General features: G+C 44.4%; 1 protein-coding gene across 2 annotated transcripts in view; it reads left to right on the plus strand.

Moving 5' to 3' along the window:
- AMPD3 (adenosine monophosphate deaminase 3) overlaps window positions 1–3174 on the plus strand; it is a 53011-nt gene extending 49837 nt beyond the window's left edge. For both annotated transcript variants that reach the window (XM_006271064.4, XM_019477144.2), the window contains exon 15: window positions 85–3174. In XM_006271064.4, coding sequence (XP_006271126.1) covers window positions 85–297 — 213 coding nt within the window. In that variant the 3' untranslated portion in view covers window positions 298–3174. The remainder of the gene's footprint in view (window positions 1–84) is intronic.
- Window positions 3175–12324: the final 9150 nt, after the last annotated feature.

The raw sequence follows: 12324 nt of genomic DNA on the forward strand, positions 1-12324 counted from the left end.
GCTCTTTTCATTTATCCCAGTGCAATACACTGAACAGATGCTTTTACTTGTAGCCTCAATCATGGCTCTTTACTTTGTTCACAGGAGAAACAAAAATTCTTGGGAATAGATTATTGTAAAGAAGGGCCTGAAGGAAATGACATTCGAAAGACAAATGTTGCACAGATTCGAATGGCTTTCAGGTATGAGACACTGTGCAATGAGCTTAGTTTCCTGTATGATGCTATGAAATCAGAAGCAATTACGGCTTTATCGCAACAGTCACAGCACCAAGAAAAAAGCCAGTTTTGCTCCTGACCGGATTTATTACCAACTGCTTTCTTAATATTGAATCGTCTGTGTCTGAGAGACGCTAAGATGGAACTGTTTGAACAACACCAAGAAGTAAAATATCCATGGGAGAGGGAGCTGAACAGCATTCGAAGGAATCTTCTACACTTTTACAGTTATGTAGTGTTGGTTTCTACAACCACTATGCTTTAGATATCAGATGCAAGCTCAGAACTCTGTAATCATTTGTGCTACATACTGCCTTTAAATTGTACTCTGCATTGTAGTTTAAAAACCCTAACATATTGTTGATATTGCTTGCATCTGTGATATTCTACTGTAAACGCAAGATGCATGAAGACAACAGATGCTGGTAGTACACATGCAACTGATTTTGTCATGCTGGGTGTCAGTGACAGTCACAGCTAACAACACTTAAATTTCAGCCCCTGGTTTGTTAGAAGATTTTAGGATGCACAAAATTTAGACGAGCACTTCTATTCATTTTGTAAAATATTATGTGGCACTCACCAGTCTTTACATAAAATATTAAACAGTGATCTGAAGGGGAAGAGAGATTATTACCAGACAATTATTGCACATCTTTTTAGGATTACAAATCATTTATCGTATTATTATTACCTAGCACTTGGGGTAGAGATGGGAAGAAACACAGAAGATAAATGCTGTTTCCTAATGAAAACAGAAAAATCAGTGTAAAAATATTGTATATCATAGTACTACAAAGTGACTTTTGAAGGTGTAGCTTCATTATGAAAGCATGCCTTGAAAGTGGAGAACAATTTTTTTTTTTTTTTTGCTTGCTTTGTTACCAAAGAGAGTAGGTGTGTCCTGTCTTCGTTATCATATTTTCTCACGTACCACATGACCCCATGATTTAGGAAGGCAGAATGAAGAGAAAAAGATTTTTCCAGTCATGGCTGAATATTGGCCACATGGAGCAGGGATGGAAACTACTCTTCAGTATCACTCACTCTCCCCTCAGCTCTACAACTAGAGCTTGTCACAGGCACTTGCTGAATTGACTGCTCAGCCAAAAACTGTTGCTAATTTGACAGTGGCCATGACAAGGTCCAAGCTTTACTTGTATATCAAATCTGCCAGGAGAGGGAGTGACTCTCAAAAGCAGACTCTTTCCCTGCTGCATATGGCTGGGAGCCCGGTATCATGCCAGCAGCCATTCTAGCATCCCCATGCCTCCATTCTGGTGTGAAAATCAATTTTCTTGTTAAACTACACCCCCAATTTTGAGGGAAGGTACATGTGGTATGCAAGTGAATACAGTACTTGGAAATGCAAGTGACTTGTTGTGGATGCATACAAAGGAGAACCTATTGACTTGAACAAGAATAAACTCTGGCTATTAGTGGTAGAAGTTAAAGACTTAGATTCAGGTACGACTTCTGACCTCTTACGTGTGTTTTATTGTATTTTAGCTTATATTTTTATTAATGGATGAGATGGGTGGTAAGTCAAATTGTGTTTTTATTTATACAGAAGTTATCCTATTTTGAGATAAAATAGTCTAAAATTACTTATGTGAAACTTTTTATTTAGGGAAGGGGTTGACTTAGGAAGATGTAGCTACTATAATATTTATCCTGTGATTTCACATTCTTCTGCTTGATTGTCTTCCTTAAGACACAGCATTACCATTCAAATGAAATGATTAAAATATAGTATGCTGCTAGCACCTTATCCACGTTGTAATACTATATGCCGTTCATACCAAAAAAGATAAAGGGCTTGATTCATTAAAGAACTTTAGTGCTGCAATGTCTAACTGAAAGATGCTTGGGCTCTGGAGTGGAATCTAGAGCTTGGTATTTAGGCTTCCTGTGCAGTGCACTGGCACAAGTAGGCCTCAAAGTCCATCCAAGAAATTCCACATGCTGAGCAGGGAGCTGCCTACAGCTGGTCAAAAGAAAATGCTACTTAAATTGTGATTCTCTCTAAAGTAGGGGTAGGCAACCCCTGGCACAAGTGCCAGAGCATGGCACTTGAAGGCATTTTGCTTGGCACATATGCCTTGGGAGCAGACGGCAGGGAAGGGACCAGGGCTATGCTACCACAACAAGGATCAGGCCCCTCATTGCTCCCTTGCCATCTGCCCCTGGCATGCCAGAAATCTTACAAGTCAAGGTTGCGGGTGTTTTTGGCACTCTGCCCAAAAATGTTGCTAATCCCTGCTCTAGAGTTTCGGCACCGGCAGCTCCAAGTCAGATGACTACATCAAATCGGCACCCCCAGCCTGGAATCCTCTCTTAAGGGTAAATGTCTACATCTGTTCTCAGATAAATGAGAGCGAATCCTCTTCAATTTAAGCATGCTCAGGCAGTGTGGGCAGCAGATCACGGCTCTGCCCTGGCTCCAGATCACACGGTTACTGTTGCAAAATCCTGGCCCTGGAGCAACTCCCTGCCCAGCCACATACCCTGCCAGCACTGCTAGGGTCAATCTCCATGGAAACCCTGGCTCCTCCCAGTTGCTGCTGGGGTCTCCATGGAAGTCAGCCACCATGACATGGGCAGGGGCTGCTGGGAAATGGAGTCCGTTATGGGCCGAATCCAGCCCATGGGTTGGACTTTGCCCACCCTGGTTTAAACCCACGTCATCTCATCTAAGAGTGACATAACCACTATGTCACAGGATTGTGTTCTCTCTTGTACTGTCTGTGGCCCAGTGATTCTACATCCTTTTCTGTGCTTTGGCAGGATGGGTAGGTAATGCCCACCCACCCCAGCCTAGCTTATAGTCTCATGGGTAGTTCTGCTGTGTAAGCAGAGCTGGACGTGCCTATATCTAAAGGAAGTTTTATAGGGTGGGCACTATTTGTACCACTTTGTTTTTTGACGCTTGTAAAATAAATTGACCATAATTGCATGTGATCTCTTATTGCCAGGATGTGTCAGGCTTGCTCTGTGAGCACTGAGCAGCTTAGGACATTCTAGGGGCTTAGGCACTGAGCTGCTCAGGGCGACTTCCAGACAAATGCAAAAACCCTACTTACAGTGTCTAGAATAACCAGAAAAAAAAAATTAAAAAAAATCAGACTACCATATTTTCTTGCATATAACATGTAACAGCCACCTGAATAAGATGTGCATCTTGTTTTTGAAAGGCAGAATGAAGAGAAGAGATCACTTCTTGGAAACATTAGTAAGTAACCAAGTAGTGGCTTCTGCAGAGGAGCCTGTGCTGGTATATGGGAGAGGGAACAAAAGTATCCATAATAAGCAGCTAGGGAACTCAAAACATGCAGCACTTCCACCTCACTTTTCTTTCCCTGGCAAAGACAGAAACTTCTATTTCTGTATTTCATCACTTATCATTTACACCCCAATTACTAGAAGCTGAATTTCGGGGGAAAAGATGCATGTTTTATGTAATTAATATATGGTAACAGTAGCACCTAGCAAATTCAGCTGGCTTGAGGGTTATGTGGCAGCTGCACATCTTTTTTTTTTGCGGGGGAGGGGGAACAACTAAGGCATCACAGTTCTGCCAGTGCCCATTATTGGGTCCAGCCCAACATCTTCAGTCCCCATTTGGGGTCAGATTCCTAAGACTCCCAGTGAAGGCAGTGGTATTACACAAACAACACACACCTAATACTGTTTGAATGTATGCTGAGAAAATTACACAGAGGTCTAGCATTTCCAGTAAACTCATGAACTTGGTTGGGGGGGGGGGGGGGGAATTCCCCTCATAACACATGATCAAGCCTTTTCTTGAGTTCCATTTTCTTACACTTTGGCAGAGGTGATAGTTAGAAGCGTGTGTTCAAGTGGTCATGTGAACCACTTGAAGTGAAGAAGCCTTGAGTGCTGTAGATGTGTTGGAAGGCTGCTCCAACATGCTGGAATTGTACAGCGTCAGAGAAGGCTCAGTTGAGTCTGCTGGAGCATACCTAGTACGCTCCAGTCAGCCTCTGCATCTTGTGCATCAGCATCCCCACTCATTAGCTTTAGTTAAAACACCCCTGCTGCCAGTTTGAAGCATGGGGATGCTGATACATGAGAAGCTGCAGGTGCTTTAATTAGAGCAGGTCTCGGAGCTGCTCTAGTTACAACTCCCCCCACCAAATACGTGTAAAAATGTCCCTTGTTTTTATTAATAATGGATCATTAAGAAATGTTGTTCATCTGACTTTGAATCACCACTCTGATTATTTTGGAGCATTTAACCTTTCATGACATGTCTTCTTCATCTCCAGTGAGAAGGGAATGCATTGTTTTTCTTGGGTTCTCTCCCCAAAGATTGCTCTTTTCTATGTTGTTCAATCTGAGTCTAACTTTTGTTTAGCTAGTTGAACCTGTTGTATGGCTTAATACCTTCTCAGCTCCTTGTGCCTTGTATCTTTCTCTATCAACACCAACACCATCTTTTGTAAGAAGTGTTAGCAAAGATTCATTGTGGCTTGTCTCTCATTGGACACCAATATGCTGAATACATCAGTTGTTTGTCATTGCAAGAGAAATCACTTATTTCAGATTGAGTTTTGCTGCTGGTGCCTTCCAAGATGCTGCTGTAAACTACTGACAAATTAATAGAAAAATATCTATTCCTCAAAGCCTTCCTCTATTTTTTGTCTCCTATTTTGTTGTCTTGAAGTGAGGGCTTTGCAGGCTCAGGTTTGAAATAATTCCTTTATATTTTTTTAAAAACAACAGAGATCTGTGTTTATTATAAGTGACATACACATACACAAAAAGAATGCTTTGTTCTGCTTTAGAACCCTTTTATATGTGCATGTGATATCAGAAAATCCCACACTCCTGCTATGACTTTGTGAGAGACTTCTGGGTTAGTTTTCTGCCCCCCCCCCCCTTTACTTGGACGTTAGCTGAGCAATTGTTACTGGTAGCAAGGCACACAAGCATCATCTGCAGGTTAATTCTAGTGAGGGAGTAGAAAATAAATTTCAGAATTTCTTCAGTTTCAGTTCAGTATTTTAATCTGGTCCATTTCCCATGAGTCTGCACCTTAATTATGATTGTAAGTTTTCCCACCTTTGCTAATTCAGTAGAGTTGATTAACTCACAGATTTTCTTTATAAATTTAAATTTTACCAATTGATTAATCTCAGAATTTGATTGCCATAAATATCTTAGCTCTCTCTCACATTTTAGACATTCTTATATTGTGCATCACAGAACCCAAATATCTTTTGAACTGGCCCTAGTAAAATTTACCTGTTTTCTGAAAACTTAGTATTTTGATTATAAAGCACTAATTTACCATATTTACTCAAATAGAAGATAATTCAGACTATAAAATGACCAACCAATAATTAGATTCTATATATGAAAAATGTACACATTAGTCATAGTTTTCCAGGTACAGAATCTAATTATTGGACGTTTGCTTTGAATTTGTTCCCCTCCCACTGCCACAGCAGAGAAGATAAGTCTGGAGGGTCAGGTAGTCCCCCTTGCCCTCTGCCTCCCCCCCCCCAACTTCTCCCTTCTGCTGCCTTTTCCCCCACCTCCTGTCAGACCCTGCTCTCCTTAAAGAGCAAGTTTGAAAACACAGACCTTGAAATAAACACACCTGTAGTAATTTGTATATAGTACACATTGTAGCACATCAGGGTCCCAGGTGTGGCCGTGATCCCCCCACCCCCCAGATGGCTCTGCAACTGTGACCTGCTCCGCCTCTAGGGCACCTTCCTTTCTTGCCTACCACACCTAGATATTATAACAGTAATAAGGAGGCTGCCCACAGGCCTCACTAGTCCCAGGCCCTTTGCTGGGCCTCTCTATGACTGCCACTGCAGGGCACCTAAGCCTTAGGGGTTAATTCCATGGCCCCAGTCCTCCCATACACCACACCCCAAGCCTTGCAGGTGTTAATTGTAATGTTGTTCTCTCCTGTTGGGGCTTCAGCCTCCTTGGCCTCTGTCCCTTCACTCTGGCTAGGCCTTCTAGCCTGGACCCACGGTATCAGACCTGGCTTTGAGGCACTAGCTCTGGTTTGGCCCTTTTGGGCCCCTGTCTGTCTGGTTGTGCCCTTCTCATGCACTGGGCCCCTGTCTGGCTCTGTGGCCTCACTCTATGCTCACTCTGGGCTCAATAGACCAGCCTTGAGCCTGCCCCTGGCAGGGCTTAAAGGCAATCACGTGCCCCTTGGGTACTAATGATACCTCCCCATACCACCCCTACAGTCCCAACCCAAACCACCAGTTTAAAACTATAATGCAAACCATAAGCCCCCAAGCTATAACATAACATAAAGGGGAAGCAGCCTTCTGCCCCTTTAAGAGGGAAAATTTTCCCTCACCCCTCAACTGGGACAGCCTTCTAGTACCAAACTATTTCCTAGTGAACTCTTAACCTCACCAGGGATCCATGTGCAGCACCACAGTCCCTTCAGGAGCTCTGCTTCTAAGAGCTCTTCACCCTATGGCTGTCATGGAAAGACTAGCCTGCTAGCCTCAAGTCTCAGGCTTATATCCTCCCAGGGCCCTGCCTCCTTTAGATCAGCAGACTGCTTAGGCTGCCTGCAGGTGCCTGCTAATTGGCCCAACTCCCCTAGCAACCTGCAGCTATTCTGTTGCCCTGGCAACCAGCACCCTACCTGCCTTGCAGCGCTCCCTCACTGGGATGCTTTTGCCTTAAAGGAACAGAGAGCCCTAGGCAGTTACACTCATAGACTTCAGTTAATCCAGAATGGATGTATGCTATCTCTTTTTAAAACTGCTGCAAGTTTTAACACAGGCACTACATAAACATGCTTTTGAACAGCACTGCAGCACTTACAGATTCATAGATTCATAGATGTTAGGGTCGGAAGGGACCTCAATAGATCATCGAGTTGGACCCCCTGCATAGGCAGGAAAGAGTGCTGGGTCTAGATGACCCCAGCTAGATACTTATCTAACCTCCTCTTGAAGACCCCCAGGGTAGGGGAGAGCACCACCTCCCTTGGGAGCCCGTTCCAGACCTTGGCCACTCGAACTGTGAAGTTCTTCCTAATGTCCAATCTAAATCTGCTCTCTGCTAGCTTGTGGCCATTATTTCTTGTAACCCCCGGGGACGCCTTGGTGAATAAATACTCACCAATTCCCTTCTGTGCCCCCGTGATGAACTTATAGGCAGCCACAAGGTCACCTCTCAACCTTCTCTTGCGGAGGCTGAAAAGGTCCAGGTTCTCTAGTCTCTCCTCGTAGGGCTTGGTCTGCAGGCCCTTAACCATACGAGTGGCCCTTCTCTGGACCCTCTCCAGGTTATCCGCATCCCTCTTGAAGTGTGGTGCCCAGAATTGCACGCAGTACTCCAACTGCGGTCTGACCAGCGCCCAACAGAGGGGAAGTATCACCTCCTTGGACCTATTCGTCATGCATCTGCTGATGCACGATAAAGTGCCATTGGCTTTTCTGATGGCTTTGTCATACTGCCGACTCATGTTCATCTTGGAGTCCACTAGGACTCCAAGATCCCTTTCCACTTCCGTGCCACCCAGCAGGTCATTCCCTAGGCTGTAGGTGTGCTGGACATTTTTCCTCCCTAGGTGCAGCACTTTGCATTTCTCCTTGTTGAACTGCATTCTGTTGTTTTCTGCCCACTTGTCCAACCTGTCCAGGTCTCCTTGCAGCTGTTCCCTGCCCTCTGGCGTGTCCACTTCTCCCCATAGCTTTGTGTCATCTGCAAACTTGGACAGAGTACATTTCACTCCCTCGTCCGAGTCGCTGATGAAGACGTTAAAGAGTATCGGTCCAAGGACCGAACCCTGCGGGACCCCACTGCCCACACCCTTCCAGGTCGAAACCGACCCATCCACCACGACTCTCTGGGTGCGACCCTCCAGCCAATTCGCCACCCACCGGACTGTGTAGTCATCCAAGTCACAGCCTCTTAACTTGTTCACCAGTATGGGGTGGGATACCGTATCGAAGGCCTTCCTGAAGTCTAAGTAGATGACATCCACCCCTCCTCCTGTGTCTAGGCGTTTTGTAACCTGGTCATAAAAAGAGACTAGATTGGTCAGGCACGATCTGCCTGCCACGAACTCGTGCTGGTTTCCCCTCAGCATAATTTGTCCTGCCGGGCTCTCGCATATGTGAGCCTTGATAATTTTTTCAAAGACTTTGCCAAGGATGGAGGTGAGACTGACAGGTCTATAGTTGCCCGGGTCCTCCTTCCTCCCCTTTTTGAAAATGGGGACCACATTGGCCCTTTTCCAGTCCTCCGGGACTTGGCCCGTGTGCCACGAGCGTTCAAATGTTCCCGCCAGTGGCTGTGCAATGATGTCGGCCAGTACCTTCAGCACCCTCAGATGGAGCTCATCCGGGCCTGCCGACTTAAAGGCATCCAGTTCTTCCAAGTGACTCTGCACCACCTCAGGGTCTACGCATAGAAGTCTGGCACCTTGCTGCTGCCTCTCTACAACCCCAGTGAGAGACTTGTCGTGCCCCTCGCTTAGGAACACTGAGGCAAAGAACTTGTTGAGGAGTTCAGCCTTGTCCCCCCTGTCCGTCACCAATTGTTTCTGCCCATTTAGCAGGGGTCCTATTCCTCCCTGGGCCTTCCTTTTACTCCCTATATATCTAAAAAACAATTTCTTGTTGTCCTTTACTTGGGATGCCATCCTCAGCTCCATGGTAGCTTTGGCCCGTCTAACTGCCTCCCTACAAGTGCGAGCAGAGGAGGTATATTCGTCTTTGGTGATCTCTCCCTGTTTCCACTTTTTATGTGCTCCCCTTTTGGCCCTTAGGCTGCCCTGGATTTCTGTGGTCAGCCAGGGAAGCCTCCTGGCCCCTTTCCCTCTTTTACCCTGCACGGGGATTGTCTCGCTTTGTGCCCGAAGGATCATTTCCTTAAGGCACAGCCACCCTTCTTGGGCTCCCATCACTTCAAAACTCCTACTCTGCAGTGTGTCCTTGACTAATCACCTGAGTTCATTGAAATCAGCTTTCCTAAAGTCTAGCACTTTCACCCTACTAGTTACCTTACCCACTCGATGTTTTATGAAGAATTCTATTATTAGGTGATCACTGTCCCCCAGATGGCTACCAATCTGTAGGGTCCCCTACCATGTCATCCCCTGTTGCCAATACCAGATCCAGTAAGGCATTCCCCCTAGTGGGACCGTGTACCTCCTGTGTCAGGTGGAGGTCCTGTACACAGGTTAGAAACCTGCGTGAGCGGTGGGACTTTGCTGTCTGCGTCTCCCAGCAGATGTCTGGGTAGTTAAGGTCCCCCATGACTACCGCCTCTTTAGCTTTTATGGTCTCCGAGAGTTGCCTCAGGAGCCCCGAATCTCTTTCTTCCCCTTGATGTGGGGGTCTGTAGCAGACCCCTACCACCAAATCCCTTTCTCCTTGCCCCCCCATGTAGCCTAACCCACAATCCTTCTACTTCCTCATTCTTAGATTCCATCTTGATGAGGGTTGATGTATATTGCTCATTGACATAGAGCGCACCCCTCTCCCTTTTTTCCCCACCCTGTCTTTTCTGTACAATCTATAACCCTCAATATGTACCTCCCAGTTGTGGGACGAATCCCACCAGGTTTCCGTTAGCCCTACTAAGTCATAGGTGTTTTGTTTTTATGGAGTACAAACTATATGTGATACTAACCCAAAGCCAAAGGCTTGTGATTTACTACAGTTCACTGGGCTGGGCCCTATCAGAATCGACAGCATTTCAATCCATGGTGACCATGGCTCAATAGTGCTCAGTATGTGTGTACTCCAGATACCCCCACCTCCCTCCACAAAGGATCCACGTACTAATTAGCATCCGCTCATGACTGGAAATCCATGTTCATGTCACAAGTCCTGTGATACTCCAAAAATTTATATGCAGATGGGGCACAGGGGAACCTGATCTGACTTTACCTCATGGAGGGTGGGACCACAGTAATTGTATGCACCAGGCTGAGAGCGGGTGACAGATGGATATTGGGTGAATTATTTGGGGCCCTGTTTTGTGATGTTTGAATGGTGAAGAAACAATACTCATTGGAAATGGAAAGGAAGGTGCAGTTCAGCTGTGGAAGTGAAGAAGTAAAAATGTATAGTGTAGTGGCTCACCATGACTTGAATTGGCGGGGGGGGGGAGGGGACTGTGCTTAATGGTCACTACCATATGTCTTATTCAAATAGGCTGCACTAACCTATTCTTGTGATAGGTTGGGAATATCTGAAACCCAATACTGTGGAGTCTGAAAGGTAGGATACTTGCTGATGATAGTACCACACAGACCTGAACAACTGAGCTCTGCTCAGTCAATGGAATTCAATATTGATTTGGCTAGAAACGAGACGTGGAAAAAAAAAAATCAGTATTTTTGGCACCTGAGGAGGGTATTGATGCCTGGTCAGGTCTCTCAGAGTCTGGTATTGCAATACCTCCGTGGTACTTGTACCGTCTCAGGGGAGCAACTGCACATTTTTAAGGGCCCAAAAAAGGTATGCTGCTTTTGGCAGTAGTTTAATGATAGACAATGTATTTAGTACAATTTCCTTGTGTGCAATTATAAGATGAAGGGCTTTTCTCCTCTATGCTAATTGGGGGAAAAACCTTATCTTGTATTTGAGTAAATGTACTCTTTCACAACAGCGACAATACTTTCTTGTCTCAGAGGTGTACCTTACTTAAGAGTATTTTCTCTCTTGCATTTCTTTTCTTTATTTTTTCTTTAGAGACAACTTTTTCTTCAATTCACTCCTAGTATGTTTTTGTTATAAAATCCACTTTGAAAAATAATGCATCATTTGCTCTTTGCGTTCTGACTGAAAAGCATGTGGGTCAAACTTTGTTTTTTGCCTGTCATTTAAAACGAGAGGCAATAAATATTACATTGAAATAAATGACCAACCACTTTCTCATAATGTAACTGGATTTAGAAAAAGGATCTTGGTGATTTAAACATACATTTTTTTACATCTCTTAAAAGGAGACTGTGTTCAAGAGTTGGTTATGTGCAAGTGAAGTCTATGAAGGAAAATTATTGACCCAAAGAGATGATATGAACCTTTCGCTTAACACCAAGTCCTTACATTTATAGTATTTTGAGGCAGTCAGATGGAGAAGACTCCTAAGATTTTTTTTTTATCCTACTAGCACTACCTAGCATAGATATGATGGGTAAAATACCATGCAGAGTCCTGACCTGCATATCCAGGGCCATAGCTCAATCTGTTAATCTTCAGTATTTAGGAAGGAAAGAATGCTTGGTCTGTAAAATATGACTCGATAGATTCTAGACTTCCTTCTTCATCTGTCTAGAAGGAATGTCACAAATAATCTTTAATTAGACATGTTTGAAAAAAAAATCAGAAGTCACACTTATGAGCTGCCCATGAACCAGCACTTAGGATAAAACCTTGAGATTTTACATGAAAATGGAAGGAAAATATAAAATTTGAGATGGATACATATTCAAAGGCCAGAATGTGTCAGTTTGCTTCCAGCTGCATGTGCAATGAACAGGAGTTAAAATCATACAGATTAATCTATGATTCTCATTGTGTTATGTAGCCGAGGTTTCCTATGGATTGTTTCCCCCAGTCACAAGTAGGGGTAACTAGAGCAAAGGCCCACAGCTAGGTGTCTATTCCATTAAGAACAGCCCTTACCCCTAGAGATGAGTACAACTTTTTTATTCCCGTTTTAATGTTACTAAGGGATGTCACTGGCTGTTTTGGAGCAGGGGAGGAAGGGAGGAATCTGGATCAGAAGTTACACAAATTGCCAGTTCCTTGCATACAACATGCCCTGGAATATCATACATACCTTGTTTTTGAAAGGCAGAAAGACGACAACGACTCTGAAAAAGTCTTTTCTTCTTAATGGAGTAACGGCTGCATAGAGTAGGTACAGAGCCTAATCTTCAGTTGAATCACCCTCCCTTTCCTGCTTAGTGGAAGCTGAAGCCCTAGCTGCTGTTGAAGACTCGTCTCCATCTGTGAATCTGTAATTTTTAGAAGATCTAAAGTCTCTAAGGATGTGAAATAAGAGGAGACAGACCCAGAGCAGCTAGCAGACAGCAAGCTTGCCCTAAGAAAGTTTAGTTTGATTAGCAGAT

Source organism: Alligator mississippiensis, chromosome 2, assembly GCF_030867095.1.
Source record: "Alligator mississippiensis isolate rAllMis1 chromosome 2, rAllMis1, whole genome shotgun sequence".
Lineage (NCBI taxonomy): Eukaryota > Metazoa > Chordata > Crocodylia > Alligatoridae > Alligator > Alligator mississippiensis.